Below are 23,352 nucleotides of genomic sequence, written 5' to 3' on the forward strand. Positions count from 1 at the left end.
ATTTAATTCTGCAATAAAAAAAAAAAAAAAAAAAATATATATATATATATATATATATATATATATATATATATATATATATATATATATATATATATATATTCTAATTTAAAGCATTCCAGTGCATGTTTTACTAGATATATGCTATGCATTATTTTAAAAGAAACATTTTTATTGTTATTATTATAGAATTTGTCCACTGTTTACACCACTTCACATCTCCAAGACCAGAAGACCAGAAAAAGTGAGCTGGAGGATAAACAATGTCATATTCATAATGTAGTTATTTGAGACTCTATTTTGTTTAATATTTGTATTACCAATAAAAATTTTTACTCTTGAACTCTACAAAATTCAAATCTTTGACCTGTGATGCACTTCTGAGAAGAATTAAAACTAAAAAAAGTAGCACAAGTATATTTGTAGCAATAGACAAAATACATTGTATGGGTCAAAATTATACATTTTATGGCAAAAAAAACATTAGGATATTAAGTAAAGATCATGTTCCGTGAAGCTACTTGGTCAATTTCTTAACGTAAATATATCAAATCTTAATTTTTGATTAGTAATATGCATTGCTAAGAACTTCATTTAGACAACTTTAAAGGGGATTTACTCAATATTTAGATTTTTTGCACCCTCAGATTAGATTTTCCAAATAGTTGTATCTCAACCAAATATTGTCCTATCCTAACAAACCATATTATATCAATGGAAAGCTTATTTATAAATATAAATATGACATTTATGACTGGTTTTGTTGTCAAGGGTCACATATGTTAATAAAATATTATTTTTTAGGAGCTGCCTAGTGCCTACTACTATAATATATTTTCAAACCAGTAATAAAAAAAATTATTTATTTTTGTATAATCTATCCTTGTTATTCAAAATATAGTACATCGTTAGTGATATGCCATAAGAGCACGGTGTTTTATTCATATTTTTATTTCACAATTGCACTTTAACAAATAAATAGTTAGGAGAGGAGCTCTAAATACGGTCTTTATTTTAAAAAAATATATATAATGATGCTAAAATGTGAAACTGAAAGTTTTGCGGAAGTCTCGTACAATCACAAAAAGAACAGCAGCGAGCTTCCGCGCTTGTCACCGGAAGTCCCCGTAACTGTTTACTAAAAGTTCGTTGCTAAGGACGCGCAGTGACGCGCTGTCCATGAGTCTTCTTGTGAAACGCTGGACATGCGATATATTTTCCCTCTCAAGGCTTATTATCGTAAACTTGCAGTGACTTGCGGATGTTCGTGAACTTTGTGACAGGAAAGGTCATGCGCTCGTATAAGCAGCAGCAGCAGCAGGAGGAGGAGGGGCGTCATCGTCAAGCGGCATCTGGGCGATTCCTGCCGCCTGCGGTAAGAGTTTGCCTGATGATCAAGAGCTGAATTACCAGCAGATCTGCCAAAATCACCAGCTGCTGCTTCAGAAACACATGCAGATAGACACAAAGCTGCAGATAGTCTCAGCACTGAGAATCCGAATGTACTTTACATCAAAACTACCATGTACCATGGTAATACCATGTTTAAAGTACCTTGGAGTATCATAGTACCATTGTAGATCAGTGTGACAAGCATTTAAAGTCATTCCATGCAGAGTGACATAACATTACTATGGTGTCTCCTCTCATGTGTGGATGATTTGACTGTATTTCCGAGTATTTGAGTGTATTTTAATGTGCATTTTGTGTGTGTGTGTGTGTGTGTGTGTGTGTGTGTGTGTGTGTGTGTGTGTGTGTGTGTGTGTGTGTGTGTGTGTGTGTGTGTTCAGGTTCACAGCTATAAACAGCATCTGGCAGCGGTGCGCTCATTACTACCTGAAAGACTGACCCACAGACCGGTGAGTGATGCATGGGATAAAACAATTATAATTCATTGTTTTTTTCTGAGTTTATAGAGACTTTTTTTCACAGAATGCAAGATATAATGTCAGAATTGTGAGTTTATACGTTTTTATTTCCCTATCGCATAATTCTAAGAATTGCAATTGCAAGATGTGCATTTAGAATTCTCAGAAAAATTATCAAAATTGCGCGATTTTAACTTTTAATTGTAAGAACATTTATAGCTCACAATTCAGACTTTTTTTACAGAATGCAAAATATGAAAAAAAGAATTGTGAGTATTTTTTTTCTGTCAGAAACCAAAGAATTGCAATTGCAAGATGTGCATTTAGAATTCAGAGAAAAATATCAAAATTGCAAGATTTTAACTTTAAATTGCAAACATTTATAGCTCAAAGTTCAGACTTTTTCACAGAATGCAAGATATAGAGTCAGAATTATGAGTTTATAACTTTGTTTTTCATGTCGAAGAAATCTAAGAATTGCAATTGCAAGATGTACATTTAGAATTTGGAGAAAAAATATCAAAATTGTGAGATTTTAACTTTTAATTGCAAGAACATTTATAACTCACAATGCAGATTTTTTTTTTTTTTTTTTTTTTTTTACAGAATGCAAGATATAAAGTCAAAATTGTGAATTTATGTTTCTTTTACTGTCGCAGAAACCAAAGAATTGCAGTTGCAAGATGTACATTTAGAATTCAGAGAAAAAATATAAACATTGTGAGATGTGAACTTGTAATTGCAAGAACAATATCTATAGCTCACAATTCATACGTTTGTTTTTCACAGAATGCAAAATATAAAGTCAGAATTGTCCGTTTATAAGTAATTTTTTCCTGTCCTGTTATTGCAAGAACAACATTTATAGCTCACAATTCAGACTTATTTTTGACAGAATGCAGGAAATAAAGTAAGAATTGTGATTTTATAACTTTTTTTCCTGTCACAAAAAAAAAACAAAGAATTGCACTTGCAAGATGTACATTTAGAATTCAGAGAAAAAAAATATAAAAATTGCAAGATGTGTTTTTGTCATTGCAAGGACAACATTTATAGCTCACAATTCAGATTTTAATTTACTGAATGCAAGATATAAAGTCAAAATTGTGGGTTTATAAAAAAATTTTTCCTGTCTCAGAAAACCAATGAATTGCAATTGCAAGATTCTCAGAAAAAATATAACCATTGTGAGTTGTGAACTTGTAATGGCAAGAACAACATTTATAGCTCACAATTCTGACTTTTTTCTCAGAATTGCAGGGGGAAGAGTCCAAGCTGTAAGATGAAAAGTCCCAATTACCTTTTTATGTTTTTATCCAGTGGCAGACATGGGCTTCTATAGTATGACACCCAAATGAAATATAATAAGAGTAATTTCCCATAGTCTCTCTAATCTTATTATATCTGTCTTTCATGTCTGGCTGGACTCTCTTTTTCTCTCTCATTTCTCCCCAGAGTGCATGAATTACAGGTTTTGCTCTGAGGACATTGAATTCAGTTCATGTTCAATGCTTCAGTGATTTCTAAGAAACATTAGGGGCCAACTTATAATGTATACATTATAATTACAGACTTTTTTTCCTCCACAGGCATTTAATTTCTTATGGTTATTCATCAGCTCGTGTTCAGTCAGTCTTCAGTTTCTATGAACAGCATCTTTGTGTCTCATACAGGAAAGTTTGTCTGTTTCTGGATAATAGTGGCACATTATTTCGAACAACTCTAGAATTAAACAAATGATGGGCTCCAATAAAAAGTAAAATAAAATTTGCTGTGAAACAAATAAGTTTTTTCTTGCATTTGCATTATTTAAAATGTAAGTATTTATTTTTTTATGCATTTATTATACTCACTTTATGGTGATTTCAATGAAAAAATCATTACTGATTTTTTCTCAAATGTTTATATAGATTTCATTTAGTGTAAATAACGATGTTCATGATGTTTCCAGGTTTATTAATTTATTTTGGATGTAATTTTAAAAAATGTGCTTTTGAAATACCATGGTAGTCCACAATATTTTGGTGTTTTCAATATAAATATAAAATATGGTTTGATTTATTCTGCTCACCAAGGCTGCATTTATTTTATAAAAAATACAGTGAAAATTGTGAAATATTATTCTTATTTAAAACACCTGTTTTCTATGTGAATATTTTTTTAAATGTAATTTATTTCTGCGATCAAATCTGAATTTTTAGCATCATTACTCCAGTCTTCAGTGTCACATGATCCTTCAGAAATCATTCTAATATGCGGATTTGCTGCTCCATAAACATTTCTGATTATTATCAATGTTGAAAAAATTTCTAGTTTTGTGGAAACCATTATGCATTATATTTTTCAGGATTCACAGATGAATAGAAAGTTCAAAAGAACAGCATTTATTTCAAATAGAAATATTTTGTAACGTTATAAATGTCTTTAATGTCACTTTTATAAGCAGTTTAATGCATCTTTGATGAATAAAAGTATTAAATTCTTAACTGACCCCACACTTTTGAACAATAACGTATCATTTATATATATATTTATGGGTCAAAGACGAAAATGGGACTAAGCATAAAAACAAAGAGTGTAATACTGCTTTAAGTTGTTGTTTTTACGAAAAATATTAAAAAGTTTTCTGTTTAATTTAATAGCATTTTTCTGAGCAAAAAATAAATATCATAACTTTTTCCCTAATTTACAGAAGACACCCACTAAAATGTCATTTAGTGTGAGAATCTTGTCAGGCATATTTACAACAAAAAACAATTTATGACATATTAAAAGACGAATTACTTTCACCCCAAATTTTCTTAAAATTTGCCCGTTTGTCAGTACAAATGTTTTCCTCATTAAAAACACAATAAATAAATAAAAGGCTAAATTAAATTAAATATGCTCCCTTATTCTTTTATATATTTGAACATGTGCAAGTCAGAATAAGCATGTTGTTTACATAAATATTGTGCTACACTGAATGACAATGTAACATTATTTCAACCAATTGTATTCTAAATAGAAATTTTACTTACGTTTAATGTGCTTTCTATGGACATAAAATCACTTTTGTAAATTTCTTTTGACATCTTTGAGCCATATGTACAGTATATGAGCACATGTTTCATCTAAACTGGTAATAACTGGAATATTATCATCCTTTTCTTTCGTCAGCTGGGTCTGAGGTTATCAAATGACCTTCAGAAAGCACTAAATGTGGACCCATCCAAAACAGGTACTTTTTTGCCATTGATGTAAGTGAAGTTGATCTTTATGCATCTTTTGTTGTTTATATGCACATATCAACAGCAGTAATCTTCTTTGGTCTCTGTGTTGGTCAGATGCTCGTTTGCACATGTCTCTCCGACGCCTGCGTGCTCCGGTCCTGTCCCGCGACAATGAGCTCACGGCTGCGGATCGCTGTGTTTTCTCTCTTCCTGTGTCTCTTCCTGTGGGGATGGTGGGAGATCTGGGGCCGCAGGTGTACCGCGTGAAGAGGGCCGCTCACAGCGCCGGGTCCACATCCTCTCGGAGTAAAGCAGCGCTCGCTCACACGCGTGGTAAGATGCTGGATCACAGGAACATGACATAAACACATCATGTCAGTGTTGTTTTTCAGCTGCATAGATCATTATTATATATGGGTCAAAGACATTAAGATGTGAGAAAAATTAAAAATAAATGCAAAAAAATGTCTGTGGGACCCCCATTTATTATGGGCTCCATCACGGTTAACTTGTTGATTTTTCTTAAGTACATAACGACCGATTTGAAATAATATTTAATGTTTTCAAGTCCATTATTTGTAGCACACAAATCTCAGCCTACAAATTCTGTCATTTTTTGATCAAATACAAACAATAAATGTATTTTTACGCTCTTTAATTTGTAGTGAGATAATTCGCCTCAGATCAAGCGGCATGTGAATCAATGATCTTTTCCTTTTTAATATGTTTAGCATGAAATAAACATGAAAAATATTTGAATGCATGTTAAAAAATTAATAAACACAGTGTTTAATGAAATTGATCAGAGTTTAAAAAAACATCTATAAAACATCTTGTGAATAATTATTATTATTATTATTATTTATTTTGTCATTGTATAAGTATACAACAACAAAAAAATTCTTCCTCCCAGTACAAAGTGAACATGTGCACATGTACAAAACAGTGCAATACATAAGACATGTACGACAAATATTGCCATAAATTTGATGAGACATAAAAAATGAGACAATTATAATTAAGTCATAATAATAGTTAGATAACATTTAGCCTACCTCAGAAAAGCCAACAAGCCTATAACTTTGCCAACATTGTTTTATTTTTCTCATAAATCAGCCAGTTAACTGAGTTGAAGCCATTTGCTGTTTTTCATGTTAAATGTGAAGACAAGTTTGATGCCACAGACTTTTTTTGGGGGGCGGAGTACAGGCAAAATTTTCACATTAACTTTGCACAGCATGATTTTATTACATGAATTATTTAGTTTTAAAGTAGTAATTAAAAGCATTCTATAGATATATTTATCATGTCTGTGAGGCAAGTATTCGCTGAGTTACGGATTTTGGTGAAGTACTCCTTAAGACAGAGACGGCAGAAAGTGCATGTTTGTTTTCTTTAGCTATTTTACAAAAGCACAACGTTTTGTTGATATTGTGAGTGCAAAAAAGCAGTAAAAGTAGACCTTTTGCAGTTCCGAATGATGTATTACTTTTACCCTTATGAGCAAAAATGGCATATTTTAGGTTTCCACTGCTATCTAGGTTAAATCTTTAAATTAATATTGTGAGATGCATCAAGTGTTTTATGTCTATAGATTTTATTTTAGGCAAGTCGTGTTGATTTGAGAAGGCTAAATTGATCAAACATGCTCAACTCATTGCCGCCGGCTGCTTTGTCGTTACTTTAAAAACAAAAGCTTGAATTTAACAAACATAAAATGTTCCAACCATATTTCTAAATTAACTAAAGAAAGAAACAAAACAAAATCTAGTCACTTTGCCTTTAGAATCCAAAACTGAACTATTTTAATAGCTGCATCATGGGCACATTAAATGTAAGTAAAGTGTCTACTTTTAATGTTTCACTTAAGTTTTTGGAGAATAAAATGTCAAAATTAGCTTGAAATAATGTTACACTGTCATTCATTCAACACAATATTTATGTAAAAATTCTAACAACATGCTTATTCTGACCTCTACATATTAAAATAAATAAAAGAGCATATTAAATTAAATTGTGTTTTAAATGAGTAAAAATTCTTACTGACAAATGGGCAAAACCTAGGATAGTATTAGTATTAGTATACAACTAATTAGTATTTTGGGTGAAAGTAATTCATCTTTTTATATGTCATAAATTGTTTTTTGTTGTAAATATGCCTGACAAGATTGGCACCGAATAACATTTTACTGGGTGTCTTCTAAAAAATTAGGGAAAAATATATGATATTTATTTTTTGCTCAGAAAAAAACAACAAAAAAATGTAATTAAATTAAACTGAAAACTTTTTATATTTTTTGGGAAAAACAACAACAATTTAAAGCAGTATTACACTTATTGTTTTTATGCTTTTACCCTTTTTCGTCTTTGACCCACATAACACTATTATAACAACTCCTCTTCAGGTGACACAGGAAGTCTGCGTGACAGTTCTGTCCCATGTTTCCTGTCAGCCTTCACCTTCAGAGATGACATCACTTGCTGTCCGGAGAGACTGGATCTGGACCGGTATCCCGTTCATTTACCTTTAGGAAATGTAGTAACAAACATGAGAGCCTATCATTTTTAAAAACTGTTCACCTGCAGAACAAAAATGTACAGATAATGTACTCACCCCCTTGTCATCCAAGATGTTAATGTCTTTCTTTCTTCAGGTATAAAGAAATTATGTTTATTGAGGAAAACATTTCAGGAATGTTCTCCATATAGTGGACTTCTATGGTGCCCTGAGTTTGAACTTCCAAAATGCAGTTTAAATGCAGCTTCAAAGGACTCTAAACGATCCCAGCCGAGGAAGAAGGGTCTTATCTAGCGAAACGATTGGCCATTTTCTAAAATAAAATGTATAATTTAATATACTTTTTAATTTCAAATGGTCTCTTTTTTTCTAGTTCTGTGATGAGCATGCGTACTCTGTGGACTCCGGTTTAAAAGTATATAAATTAGTATTTTTTAGAAAATAACATAAGACCCTTCTTCCTCAGCTGGGATCGTTTAGAGCCCTTTGAAGCTGCATTTAAACTGCATTTTGGAAGTTCAAACTCAGGGGCACCATAGAAGTCCACTATATGGAGAACATTCCTAAAATGTTTTTCTCAAAAAAACATTTCTGAAGAAAGACATTGACATCTTGGATAACAATGGGGTGAGTACATTTTTGTACATTTTAAGCTTGATGGATCAGTATGAATAAACATGTCATGACACAATCACACCAGCAGGTGGCAGGAGAGTCTTTCTCAAGAAAGAGTCATTTAGCAGATCCAGTGCGATTAGGCATCTAAATGGCAGCTAATGAAGATGATTGAGGAGCTGATCTGTGATCTGTGTCCCGCAGGCGCGGTTTGACGAATGTCCCTCATCTGGACGGGGCTGAGAACCTGCGTCTCCTCAACATGCAGCACAACCTCATCTCACACCTGCAGGACCTGCTTCACCTGCAGCGCCTCGAGTTCCTCGATCTCTATGACAACCGTGTGATTGACATGTCTGGCATCTCCTCCCTCACCTCACTGCGTGTGCTGCTGCTCGGGAAAAACAGGTGAGAGAGAGAGAGAGAGAGAGAGAGAGAGACTGAGTGTGTGTGTGTGTGTGTGTGCGTGTGTGTATAGTGTGTGTATAGTGTGTGTGTGGTTGGGTGGGCTGCTAGGTCACACACACTCTCTCTCATCTAGTTATAGCTGTGTAATCTCACAGGAATGCTCACACCCTGCTTTTAAAACCAGCTCAACTCCAATTAAACTGTCAGCATTTGATATCTGAACTAAAGCTGGTGTGTTTTATTGGATAAGTTGCATTCTGATGTTTGGAAACGTCTAGATCATGTTTCTGAAGGATAAATAATAGTCATTTTGAGAAGCTTTAAATCTGTTTTGCAATACTGGCATTAATTTCACAACAGTTATGCAGCAAATTCCAGTAACACTTTACTTGAAGACTAATAATAGGGTTGCAATTAATTTTCTGGAAACTTTCCAAAAATCCCTGGAAGATTCCAAAAAATCCTGGAAAGTTTAAAAAATGTTTCCGAAATTTACTGGAAATTTGTCACTTTTTTGCAACCCCAATGATGCACATAAAGTGTTTCTTAAAGGATTACTTTACTTCCAGAATAAAAAATGTCCTGATAATCCACTCACCCCCACGTCATCCAAGATGTTCATGTCTTTCTTTTTTCAGTCGCAAAGATATGAAGTTTTTTGAGGAAAACATTCCAGGATTTTTCTCCATATAATAGACTTCAATGGTGCTCAGTGGATTAAAGGTTAAAAATGCAGTTTAAATGCAGCTTCAAAGGGCTCTAAACGAAAGTAGGAGGACAAAATGAGATGGTTTTTTGACATATGCTAACTGTCTTGTGAATGTGCATTGCAGAACTAGACAAGAAAAGCATTTGAGGTTAAAAAGTATATAGATTTTTGGAAAATCTTTGAAAAAATCTGATTATTTTGCTAGATAAGACTCTTATTCCTCGGCTGGGATCGTTTACAGCCCTTTGAAGCTGCACTGAAACTGCATTTTTAATCTTTAATCTGTTGAGCACCATTGAAGCCCACTATATGGAGAAAAATCCTGGAATGTTTTCCTTGAAAAACGCAATTTCTTCGCGAATGAAAAAAGAAAGACATTAACATCTCGGATGACATGGGGGTGAGCAAATTATCAGGACATTTTTATTTTGGAAATGGAGCAATCCTTTAAAATGCATTATAGTGCATTATATCTTTTAATGAATAATTATAATTATTATATAATTAATAATTATAACTAAAGTTAAAATGCATTGTGCATGATTCTTTGCTTCTGCAGTCGAATATTTGTCATGTTTTAATGCATTTAATGCATGCATAGTATATAAATTACAATTTCTATACTTTTTAACCTCAAATGCTTGTCTTGTCTAGTACTGCGATGCACATGCATAAGACAGTTATGTCAAAAAACTCCCATCTCATGTTGTCCTCCAACTTCAAAATAGTCCCACATCGCTGTGAACTTGTGAAGAAAGTCAAACACTTATATAAAGGTAAAACAGTGATGCAGGGCGTGTTATAAATGTGGTTACAATTATTCATAAGGTCATACAATGCATTATAAGATGCAATAAACGGCACTTTTATAATGCTTCAAGTAACATTTTCAGCATAATTGTTGTGAAAAGAATAACACAGTGCACAAAAGATTTAATGCTCCTCAAATAGGGCTTGATGTTTTTCATTTAGGAATATGACCTGGACATTTCTAAACATCAGAATGCATAAGGCTTCATTTGTGCATTATATCATTTCTCATGTTGTTGTTGTTGAGGTGAAATCGAAACCGTCATGTTCACCTGAAGACGCCTCGTCTCTCGCCTCGTAGAGGAGCTTGCTGAATCTCATACTGAATGCCACAGGATCTCATTACCCTCTGTCAGTATTTCTCTGTGTCCGTGAGGGATTTATCGTAACGGATCTCTCCTCTCACAGCTGCTTCTGTGCTGAGTCTCGAGGGAGTTGCACATGAACCCAATGACTTCAATGAGTTTCTTCTGTTCACACGACTCCATTCAGTCATTCTGAGTCTGTTTTTTTGTTCACACCTCTGTATTTAATGCTTTATTCAGTGATCAATAAATGTTTGTTTTAGAATCCAGAGGATCTGTGATGTGGACGGCCTCACTAAACTTGACGTTCTGGACTTACACAGTAATCAGGTACAGATTCTCAGGCAATATTTCAATATTATTAGACAGTGACAGCTGCGTAGTGTGCACAAATCTTGTTAGATGTGTCTAATTAACTAATCTCTACCATTAAATTATGGTCAGTGTGAAATAACATGCAAATACAATGGAAATAACATTTTGTGATATTTTTGTTTGTGTTGTGATTGTGGAGGCGAATGCTGAGTGGTTGATTGGTGGTTTGATCATGCTGTGCATAAGTAGCCCCGCCTCCTCACTGCTGTGAATAATCCTTCACAAACCCTCATCATGAGAGGGGATGCAGGTTTTTTAAAGGCGGATCAATCATTTCCAGCATCCGCCTGTCATTTATTTCCTGGGTCAGTCTATTTTAATCACGTTAAGTGCTGGTTTGGGTGCTTTCTGTCAGCTTTTGGACATGTATGCGGGGTTCAGCACCTCGTTTTGTGGCTCTAACTTTTTTAAATGGTCTACATTTAATGTGTCAGCTCTCTGCATCTGTTTCTTTTCACTGTAAGCTTTAAACTTCCGTTCAGGCCAGAATCCTTCATTGCATGGTGGTCTGGATGTTGTGATGACAGATGCGTGTGTGTGAGTGTTATGCAAGACAGAATGTGCAAAAAAGAGTCAACAAAAAGTACCATGGTGTTACCCTGTACATTTCCATTCAAAAGTTTGGGTAAGAGTTTTGAAAGAAGTCTCTTCTACTCATCAAGGCTGTATTTATTTGATGAAAAATAAAGCAAAAAAAAATTTGTTAAATAGTATTAGAATTTAAAATACTGTTTTCTATGTGATATTTCTATACGAATGTAATTGATTGCTGTGATCAAAGTTGGATTTTCAGCATCATTACTCCAGTCTTCAGTGTCAAATGATCCTTCAGAAATCGTTTTAATAAGCTGATTTGCTGCTCAAGAAACATTTCTGATTATTATCACTGGGGATTTTTCAGGATTCACAGATGAATAGAAAGATCAAAAGAACAGCGTTTATTTGAAATAGAAATCTCTCTCTTTCTCCTCAGATCTGTCAGATTGAAAACGTGTCTCATTTGTCGAAGCTTCGTTTGTTGAATCTGTCTGGAAACTGCATAACTCGAGTGGAGAATCTGCGAGGTCTGAACTGTCTGACTGAACTGAACCTCAGACACAACAGCATCACGTGTTTGGTGAGGAGATGCACATGCATTAGTGTCCATCACATAAATGAAGGACTCAGTCATCCAGTCCGTCTGTCTGTTGGTCCATCTGTCCATCCGTCCGTCTGTCTGTTGGTCCATCTGTTTGTCAGTCCGTCTGTCTGTCTGTTGGTCCATTTGTCAGTCCGTCCATCCGTCTGTCTGTCTGTCTGTCTGTCTGTCTGTCTGTCCAACTGTCTTTCATTCTGTCCATCCATCTGTCTGTCAATCTGTCTATCTGTCGGTCTGTCCATTTGTTGGTCTTTCTGTCCATCTGTCTGTTGGTTCATCCATCCATTTGTCTGTCTTTCTTTCATTCTGTCCATCCTTCTGTCAATCCGCTGTCTGTCCATCCGGCTGTCTGTTGGTCCATCTGTCTGTCTGTCGGTCCTTACGTACATCTGTCTGTCCATCCGTCCATCTGTCTGTCTGTTGGTCCATCTGTCTGTCAATCCGTCGGTCTGTCCATACGTCGGTTCGTCCATCCATCTGTCTGTTGGTTAGTCTGTGTGTCTGTTGGTCCATCCGCCTGTCTGTCAGTCCGCTGTCGGTCTGTCCATCCGTCTGTCTGTTGGTCCATCTGTCTGTCAATCCATCTATCTGTCGGTCTGTCCATTTGTCGGTTCGTCCATCCATTTGTCTGTTGGTTAGTCTGTCTGTCTGTTCGTCCATCCGCCTGTCTGTCCATCCATCTGTCTGTCAGTTCGTCCATCCGCCTGTCTGTCCATCCATCTGTCTGTCAGTCTGCTGTTGGTCACCTTTATTTATTTATATAGCGCTTTTAACATCCATGTGTTGGTCTGTCCATCTGGCTGTCTGTTGGTCCATCTGTCTGTCCATCTGTCTTTCGGTCCAGCCATCCGTAAATCTGTCAATCCGTTCATCCGCCCGTGCATCTGTCTGTCTGCTGGTCCATCTGTCTATCCATCCATCTGTCTTTCGGTCTATCCATCTGTCTGTCTGTTGGTCTGTCTGTCCATCCGTCTATCCATCTGTCTGTCTGTTGGTCTGTCTGTCCATCTGTCTGTTGGTCTGTCGAACTGTCTGTATGTCTCTCTGTCCGTCTGTCCATCCGCCCATCTGTCTGTCCATCTGTCTCTCCGTCCTTCAGTCCGTCTGTCCATTTGTCTGTCTGTCCATCTGTCCGTCTGTCCATCTGTCTGTCTGTCTGTCTGTCTGTCTGTCTCTCTGTCCGTCTGTCCATCCGCCCGTCTGTCTATCCGTCTGTCTCTTCGTCCGTCAGTCCATCTTTCCATTTGTCTGTCTGTCTGTCCATCTGTCTGTTGGTCTGTTCATCCGCCCGTCTGTCTATCCATCTGTCTCTTTGTCCGTCAGTCCGTCTGTCTGTCTGTCTGTCTGTCTGTCTGTCTGTCTGTCTGTCTGTCTGTCTGTCCATCGGTCTCTTCGTCCATCCGTCCATCTGTCTGTCTGTGATTAGTGTTGTTTGCCTGTCTGTCTGTGTGTGATTGGTGAAGTTGTGCAGCACATCAGCTGGACAGTGACGTCATTTAGTGTCTGGGACATCGTTGCTAAATTTAGCTGCAGTCAGAGAGAGAGAGAGGATGATCAATGCAGACATTCAGACTGCAGAAACAACACACGTGTCTTGTTTGTGTCATTCAATCAAGCACTATGTTTTCACTGATTAATGATATAAATATTCCAACAATTTATTCATCTTGGCAACCATCCTGAACACCCTATCAACCAATTAGAACCATCTCTCTAATAACCACAATTTAGCAACTATACTTAAAATCCTAGCAACCACCTAGAAACATTTTAGCAACCATTCCCAACCACTTTGAAACATCTTAGCAACCCTCCTCATCACCTTAGCAACCACAAATTGATTGTGAAAAACCCTCAGCTGAAAACAATGACTGGCTGTTTCTGCTGTTGAACACTTCCTGCATGTGTGTGCTGAATTTGAGCATCTCTCCACACACACACACACACACACACACTTGCTCTCTCCCCTCCTCCGCAGTCGTCCTGCTCTTCCGCTGCCCCTCCCATCAGCATGAGTGTGTGTGTATGTGTGTATGTGTGTGTGTGTGTGTGTGTGTGTGTGTGTGTGAGAGCGGGCGGGCGGATTGATCGGTGTGCCGGTGACTGTGGGATGCAGCATCATCTCTCTGTGTCTCTCTGTTTGCCTGCAGACGGATGTGGAGAATCTTCCTCGTCTGCAGCGTCTGTTTCTCAGCGCTAACATCATCAGCAGGTAACATTTGCATTAATCTGCGTGTCTTTAACCCCGTCCTGTCTGAGGACGCGTCGTGTCCTAATACTGCAGCAGCACGACACACACAAGGGCGGAGGCGTTCAGACAGTCGTCCAGTGTGTCTGATTCTGTAGCCATGGGAACATGTTTCAGTGATGTGTTTTTGCTGTGTTGTCACGGTGGGAGCGCTGCAGTCTGATGGTGTGACGGCCGAGTGTTAGTCCCTCATTACTGCTGTGTCATACTGCTGCATCCACTGCCCTGCCTGTGTGTGTGTGTGTGTGTGTGTGTGTGTGAGAGGGTTTGTGGGCGGGGCTAACTGGGGTCATGGGGTCACGCATTGTGTACGTAAAACTGAGTTAAATTAATTAATTAATTCAGTTTTGGGCGTTCCTTCAGTTTTTACTCATAATTCAAAGTTCATATCTCACAATTCTGAATTTGTTTCTGTCTTGCAATTCAGTCTTTCTTATCTCAGAATTCTCTGTTTATATATAATCGTAAAATGTGTTTGTAATTGAAAAGTTGTTACCTTTCAACTTCAGATTTTTTCTTTTATGTCTAAAATCATTAGGATATGAAGTAAAGTGTTCCATTTAAGATATTTAGTAAATTTCCTGCTGTAAATACATCAAAACTTAATTTTTGATTAGTAATATGCATTGCTAAGAACTTCATTTGGACAACTGTTAAGGCAGAGACAATATTTAGATATTTTTTTTTCTGTTTCCATGGTGGAAGCAAGCTTCCATGCAGAGGGAAGTAACATGACACTGTTCTTTTTTATAACCGTGAAGCTGCTTTGAAACAACCTGTACTGTAATAATAAGGGTGACCTGGCTTGATGTTAGTGATTAGGTCACTTCCAGAACAGAAGTTTACAGATAATTTACTCACCCCCCTTGTCATCCAAGATGTTCATGTTTTTCTTTCTTCATTCGTAAAAGACATTATGTTTTTTGAGGAATTATCTCCATATAGTGGACTTATTTGGTGCCCAGAGTTTGAACTTCCAAAATGCAGTTAAAATTCAGCTTCAAAGGACTCTAAACAATCCCAGCCGAGGAAGAAAGGTCTTATCTAGTGAAACCATCAGTTATTTTACGAAAAAAACTATTATTACACCTTTTACCACAAATGTTCATCTTGTCTAGCTCTGTGATGCACATCCGTACTCTGTGTACTCCTGTTCAAGACAGTTAGGGTATGTTGAAAAACTCCCATCTCATTTTCTTTTATAACTTCAAAATTATCTTACATCGCTGTTTTACCTTTTTTGTAAAGATTTTTTTTGCATGTTCACTTTGTAAACACTGGGTCGGTACGTCTGCGGCGATGTAGGATGATTTCAAAGTTGGAGGAGAAAATAAGATGGGAATTTTTCGACGTTCCCTAACGGTCTTGAACCGGAGTACACAGAGTACCCATTCAAACATTTGAGGTTAAAAAGTATATAAATGATGCATTTTTTAGAAAATAACCAATGGTTTCACTAGATAAGACCCTTGTTCTTCGGCTGGGATCATTTAATGTCCTTTGAAGCTACAATTAAATTTCATTTTGTAGGTTCAAATTGGTGGGCACCGTAGAAGTCCACTATATGGAGAACATTCTTGGAATGTTTTCCTCAAAAAAACATAACTCCTTTATAACTGAAGAAAGAAAGACCCATCTTGGATGACAAGGAGGTGAATAAATTATCTGTCAATTTTTGTTCTGGAAGTAAACTTGTCTCGTCCTGATCGTAGGTTTGATGCGCTGGCCTGTCTGTGGCACTGCCGCTCTCTGAGTGAGCTGAGCGTTGATGGGAATCCCGTCGCGCTGGAGTCATGCTACAGACAGACTCTCCTCCGCTGCTGCTCGCCACACCTTCAGCTGCTCGACATGAAGCGCATCACAGTGAGTCAGACTTCAGTGCTGTTTTACAGACTGTGTGGAAGTAATGATGACTTGTTTTGTTCTGACAAAAGTATATATCACAGTTGTGATGTAAACAAACTAATGAAAAACAGAGATGGGCTCTTTGACAGGTTTGGCTAAAATAGAAAATCTATATAATGATTCTAATATTGTACGTGGGTCATTCCTGATATCCTTTTGTGTCCCCAGTAACGATAACAGGGTTGGGGTCAATTCAGGAATGAACTCAACAATTCCAATTCAAAGAAGGAAATGCAATTGGAATTCAACAACAATTACAGGAAACAGAGTTGGAATTGAATTGGAATTACAGGAAGTGGAATTCAATTCAGGGAAATTCCACTGAATTCCGTTTATTGCTGTTTCTGAGCATTTATTTGTGATTGCATTTAGAGACATACATTTTAACTTTATTTATGATGCTTTGCAAACACCAATCAATGCGTGAAATAGGGTTGATCAAATGCAAGTAAATAAAAATGAGAACTGTACATTATGAATTAATAACTGAAAGACAGTGGTTATAAGTTTCTGGATGTACTATACATTCAATATATGTGACCCTGGAGCACAAAACCAGTCTTAAGTCGCTGGGGTATGTTTGTAGCAATAGCCAAAAATACATTGCATGGGTCAAAATTTTTGATTTTTCTTTTATGCCAAAAATCTTTAGGAAATTAAGTAAAGATCATGTTCCATGATGATTCTTTGTAAAATTCCTACTGTAAATATATCTAAATGTAATTTTTGATTAGTAATATGCATTGTTAAGAACCTAATTTGGACAACTTTAAAGGTGATTTTCTCAGTATTTTGATTTTTTTGCACCTTTAGATTCCTGATTTTCAAATAGATATATCTCGACCAAATATTGTCCTATCATAACAAACCATATGATGTATATATCTCAGTTTTGTAAAATTTAACCTTATGACTGGTTTTGTGGTCCTGGGTCACATATGATTAGCACATAATATATGTCTCAACTCACAAACAAATGAGTCACGTTTATTCATTTCATTCACTTTTTATTGCATTGAATTATCATCATTTGCTGCAATTTGGCATGTGAAATGATCATGCTTAACATACTAAACATACAGTACTTTGTATGTCTTTTATATGTTTGTTGTTTATGTGATTTACAATATTTAACGTACTATAAACTATTAAGCAAATCAAGTCAAATTATTTTATTTAGAAACTCAAGTGGAATTTAATGGAATTTATTTGATTTCAATTCTGTTTCCTGACATTCCAATTCTATTTCCTGTCAGCTGCATGCAATTCCAATTCCAATTCCATTCCAGGAAGTGAATTGGAATTTACCATCCATTCTCAATTCAGTTCATGAATGGCCCCAACCCTGAAAGATAATGATATTATTGCCTTTAATTTTCAAAATCAGTTTTAAAGTTGTCTTTGACATGAATAACACCTTTTAAACTTTAAGCAAATTTAAGTTTTTTAAAAAACAATTCTAAACATTGTAGAGCATTTTAAACCACCAAATATCATTATTTTTCCATGTCCACCCTGTTAAGGGGAATAGGTCATTCCCAGCAACATTCCCAATAACACCTAAGAAAAGTACACATTTCTTGGAATCTTAGGTATATACATTTAAGGGGTGCATTTACTAAATGTGTCCACCCTGTTAGATTTTCTGACTTATTTTTGCATTTTGACCTAAAAGTCTGAGCAAAAAAATGCTAACACAGAAGGTCTGTCAAATAAAGAATTATATCTTTTTTTTTAAATGCTAGTTTTACAAATAAGAATTTCTATTTACTTTAACTATTTAACTACTTCTATTCCACTTAACAGAGTGGACATGTTGAAGTTGACTGCAGATTAGAACAGATTAGAAAGATAAAATAAGTAAAAACAGACAATTAACAAAACAGAGGCTCTCTCTCTCACTTTATCCAGTTGTTTTCCCTCTGATGAGAATTGATATGTTGTTATTTCCTTTTTCCAACTTTTATTTAAAGGGCCAGTAGTTGAATATAACAGGGTGGACCATTTTTTTTAAATGAAATTGCTCAAATTAAGTGTTGTATTCATCAAAATGTCAGGCCTGAGGACATAGGATAAATTATGATATTTGGCAGTTTAAAATGCTGTAGAATTATTAGAATTATAAAAAAAAAATGCTTAAAGGTCAAAAGGTATAATTTATGTCAAAGAGAACTGTAAAAATTTTTAGGCAATAATAACATTATCTTTACTGGGGACACAAAAGGCACCGAATCCCATGTTTCTGTTGTGATACATTGTTTTGTTTTGTTTTTTCAAAATAACTGGGTATTATGACAGCATGAGGTGCAAATTTTGATTAAATTTTATTTTCTAGAATGTTATGATTATTTGTAGCTGTCACAAAGTAACATTAGAGCTGCATAATTAACAAATATTTTTTGCAAACAAAGTGTAACATTTACCAATAACCGTAGTTAATAAATAGATATAATAAATATTTACAAATATTTTTGGGGAATTTATCAGTATAAATATTTTATGAATGTATGTTTTTTTAAAAGTAGCTTTAAAAAATAGGCCTAGCTAAAAAAAATCTAACTTTTGAGCCTTGTATTGTGTCTCTTGAAAGCAAACAATGATGTTAAATGAGTTTATTACAGCAGCTAATTTCAGTCACTGTTGATTTGAGCATATAACAATCAGGAGTATTATAGAAATACACACAGCTCATCTCTAAAGAATGTACAGGTATATTTGCAGCAATAGCCAACAATACAATATATGGATCAAAATAATCGATTTTTCTTTAATGCCAAAAATCATTAGGATTTCATGTAAAGATCATGTTCCATGAAGATATTTTGTAATATTTATACTGTTAATATATCAAAACTTAATTTTTGATTAGTAATATGCATTGCTAAGAACTTTATTTGGACAACTTTAAAGGCAATTTTTTTGCACCATCAGATTTTTAAATAGTTGTATCTCGGCCAAATATTGTTATATCCTTATTATTCAGCTTTCAGATGATGTATAAATCTCAATTTCAAAAAAATGATTTTTTTTTGTGGTCCAGGGTCACATTTATTAGTAAATCACATTTAAACAGTGAGTGTATAGTCTGATCTCCATCTCTGTCCAAATGATCCCGTACCAAAACCTCCACTGCTGCAGTGCATGATGGGAAACAAACAGCTGGGCGGATGGCAAATCATCTAAAAATAATCCTCTCTGATCCACACACACACACACACACACACACACACACACACACACACTTCACAAATACCTCTATGTGCTGTTTTGCTGTTTGTGTGTTTAAACTGGATCCTGATTGTGCTGCTGCTATGCAGGAGGAGGAGAGACGCACGGCGAGTGTTTCAGCACGAAAGGAGGATGAAAAGAAGAAAGAGAATCATAAACAGGCTGCGCACAAGGTACAAACACACACTTCAACACCTCAAGAGAACACATAACACATATCTGACAGTGAGCTCAGAAAAATCAGCTCAATTCAGAGGAGAAACAAAATCCACTGCAGGTTATTTGCTCTGGTTTTAGTCTGTTTTTATTGATATTTTCGTTCAGAGAGGTATTAAATAAAAGACAATATAGTACTTGTTTCAACAGCAGAAAAGTAAATCAAGTAAGATTAAACAAAATGTTCCTTTCTCTCTGGATTAATTACAAATAAAATAATAACATAATAAATAAACTAAATAATATATAGCAAAAAAGATAGCAAATATCTGCTCCAAAACTCACAAATAATATTTAGAACAATAATATATAATCATAGTACATTTGTACATACAGTATAATACCTATATGGACATTACAGCAAATAAAATTAAGGATAAATAAATAAAAATAAATAAAAGCACCTTTTTGAACAAATATTGTCATTTGCTCTGGTTTTTGATGAAGTTTTTCATTATTTTCTGTCTTTTTGCATCTCAGGTAAAGAATGTTGAGATATTTATTCTAAGAAAAACCCTGAGGAGGAGCACACTGTAAAAAAGGCTTATCTTAGTATTTTTTATTTTGTTTCTAGTCAAAATATCTAAAATTTCTTTAATTAATATACATTTACTAGATAAACACAATGACATATATGAGTATTTTACTTACCCCATTGGCAGATAATTTTATTTATTTTAAGCAAACTGCACTTAATTTAGTATTAGTAGTTAGACTGGAAACCAGATGCAAATGCATCTTAAATTAAGATTTTGCTGTGCATCAGTTTCTTGAATGGCGTGTGAGTGATTCCTGGCATGCGTGAGTGTTTTTGACTGTGTGCTGAGATCCAGCAGGGATTTGTAATGTAAGCCTGATAATTCCGATTAAGTTCAGTCTCTTACACACACACACACACACACACACACACACACACACACACACACAGTGGTGCATTCATCACCTGTAAGGCACTGTTTGTGGGTGGCAGTGGCTGCACACACATGAGATGCTGCCCTGGTGCATGATGGGATATGGAGCTCATCCAGACGTCTGGATGGAACCGTTCAAATGCTTTTGGATAACAGCGATGCTTCAGCTCTGACATCTGTGTGACACATTCAGTCCCAGGATTCAGTCTTTATTCTCTAGGAGCATCTGGAGGTCATGAACATAAAACAACTGTTTCTCTAGAATATTATTGATCTGAGTCTCATGAGGCACTAATTATGAACATATAACAGTTCAGACACTCATCAAATCTCATCACGTTAGTCAAGTTAATATTTAACGTTTGCATGTTCACACTTCTCACGACAGATTCAGATTCGCAAATCATTTGATTCAGATCGAGACTTTGGAGCGGGTTTGAAAGTCATTTGATTCAGATCGAGATTTCAGTGCAGGTTTGCAAATCATTTGATTCCGATCAAGACTTTGGAGCGGGTTTGAAAGTCATTTGATTCAGATCGAGATTTCAGTGCAGGTTTGCGAATTATTTGATTTAGATCGAGATTTCAGTGCAGGTTTGCGAATGATTTGATTCAGGCCGAGACTTCAGAGCGGGATGGTTAATTATTTAAATTAAGATCAAGATTTTGAAGTGGGTTTGCGAATCATTTGATTCTGATCGAGACTTAGGAGCAGATTCGCAAATCATTTGATTCAGATCGAGATTTCAGTGCAGGTTTGCGAATTATTTGATTTAGATCGAGATTTCAGTGCAGATTTGCAAATCATTTGATTCAGATCGAGACTTTGGAGTGGGTTTGCAAATCATTTGATTTAGATCGAGATTTCAGTGCAGGTTTGCGAATGATTTGATTCAGGCCGAGACTTCAGAGCGGGATGGTTAATTATTTAAATTAAGATCAAGATTTTGAAGTGGGTTTGCGAATCATTTGATTCTGATCGAGACTTAGGAGCAGATTCGCAAATCATTTGATTCAGATCGAGATTTCAGTGCAGGTTTGCGAATCATTTGATTCAGATCAAGACTACGGAGCGGTTTTGTAAATCATTTGATTCAGATCGAGATTTCAGTGCAAGTTTGTGAATTGTTTGACTTAGATCAAGATTTCAGTGCAGGTTTGCGAATGATTTGATTCAGATCGAGACTTCGGAGTGGGTTTGCAAATCATTTGATTCAGATCGAGACTTTGGAGCGGGTTTGAAAGTCATTTGATTCAGATCGAGATTTCAGTGCAGGTTTGCGAATTATTTGATTTAGATCGAGATTTCAGTGCAGGTTTGCGAATGATTTGATTCAGGCCGAGACTTCAGAGCGGGATGGTTAATTATTTAAATTAAGATCAAGATTTTGAAGTGGGTTTGCGAATCATTTGATTCAGATCAAGACTACGGAGCGGTTTTGTAAATCATTTGATTCAGATCGAGATTTCAGTGCAAGTTTGTGAATTGTTTGACTTAGATCAAGATTTCAGTGCAGGTTTGCGAATGATTTGATTCAGATCGAGACTTCGGAGTGGGTTTGCAAATCATTTGATTCAGATCGAGACTTTGGAGCGGGTTTGAAAGTCATTTGATTCAGATCGAGATTTCAGTGCAGGTTTGCGAATTATTTGATTTAGATCGAGATTTCAGTGCAGGTTTGCGAATGATTTGATTCAGGCCGAGACTTCAGAGCGGGATGGTTAATTATTTAAATTAAGATCAAGATTTTGAAGTGGGTTTGCGAATCATTTGATTCTGATCGAGACTTAGGAGCAGATTCGCAAATCATTTGATTCAGATCGAGATTTCAGTGCAGGTTTGCGAATTATTTGATTTAGATCGAGATTTCAGTGCAGATTTGCAAATCATTTGATTCAGATCGAGACTTTGGAGTGGGTTTGCAAATCATTTGATTTAGATCGAGATTTCAGTGCAGGTTTGCGAATGATTTGATTCAGGCCGAGACTTCAGAGCGGGATGGTTAATTATTTAAATTAAGATCAAGATTTTGAAGTGGGTTTGCGAATCATTTGATTCTGATCGAGACTTAGGAGCAGATTCGCAAATCATTTGATTCAGATCGAGATTTCAGTGCAGGTTTGCGAATCATTTGATTCAGATCAAGACTACGGAGCGGTTTTGTAAATCATTTGATTCAGATCGAGATTTCAGTGCAAGTTTGTGAATTGTTTGACTTAGATCAAGATTTCAGTGCAGGTTTGCGAATGATTTGATTCAGATCGAGACTTCGGAGTGGGTTTGCAAATCATTTGATTCAGATCGAGACTTTGGAGCGGGTTTGAAAGTCATTTGATTCAGATCGAGATTTCAGTGCAGGTTTGCGAATCATTTGATTCAGATCAAGACTACGGAGCGGTTTTGTAAATCATTTGATTCAGATCGAGATTTCAGTGCAAGTTTGTGAATTGTTTGACTTAGATCAAGATTTCAGTGCAGGTTTGCGAATGATTTGATTCAGATCGAGACTTCGGAGCGGGTTCGCAAATCATTTGATTCAGATCAAGACTTCAGTGCAGGTTTGCGAATCATTTGATTCTGATCAAGACTTCAGTGCAGGTTTGCAAATCATTTGATTCTGATCAAGACTTTGGAGTGGATTCACGAATCATTTGATTCAGTTCAAGACTTCTGAGCAGGTTCGCAAATCATTTGATTCAGATTGAAACTTTGGAGCCGATTTGAATCATTTGATTCAGATCGAAATTTCGGTGAAGCTTTCGAATCATTTTGATTCAGTTCGGGACATGGACTTCAGAACATTGATTGCAAATCTTTTCATTCATATCGAGACTTCAGAGTGGGTTTGCGAATAATTTGATTCACATCAAGATTTGATTCAGTCC

At 35.7% G+C, this 23,352-nt stretch overlaps 1 protein-coding gene across 1 annotated transcript in view; it reads left to right on the top strand.

The window, feature by feature from the left end:
* Positions 1-1,261: 1,261 nt before the first annotated feature.
* Positions 1,262-23,352, top strand: part of LOC141345407 (leucine-rich repeat-containing protein 49-like) — a 30,138-nt gene continuing 8,047 nt past the window's right edge. The window contains exons 1-10 of the mRNA XM_073850258.1: positions 1,262-1,375; positions 5,028-5,088; positions 5,195-5,413; positions 7,486-7,588; positions 8,406-8,621; positions 10,709-10,775; positions 11,794-11,937; positions 14,109-14,170; positions 15,919-16,069; positions 19,429-19,512. Coding sequence (XP_073706359.1) covers positions 1,262-1,375; positions 5,028-5,088; positions 5,195-5,413; positions 7,486-7,588; positions 8,406-8,621; positions 10,709-10,775; positions 11,794-11,937; positions 14,109-14,170; positions 15,919-16,069; positions 19,429-19,512 — 1,221 coding nt within the window. The remainder of the gene's footprint in view (positions 1,376-5,027; positions 5,089-5,194; positions 5,414-7,485; positions 7,589-8,405; positions 8,622-10,708; positions 10,776-11,793; positions 11,938-14,108; positions 14,171-15,918; positions 16,070-19,428; positions 19,513-23,352) is intronic.

The sequence above is a fragment of the Garra rufa genome, chromosome 11, assembly GCF_049309525.1.
Source record: "Garra rufa chromosome 11, GarRuf1.0, whole genome shotgun sequence".
Lineage (NCBI taxonomy): Eukaryota > Metazoa > Chordata > Actinopteri > Cypriniformes > Cyprinidae > Garra > Garra rufa.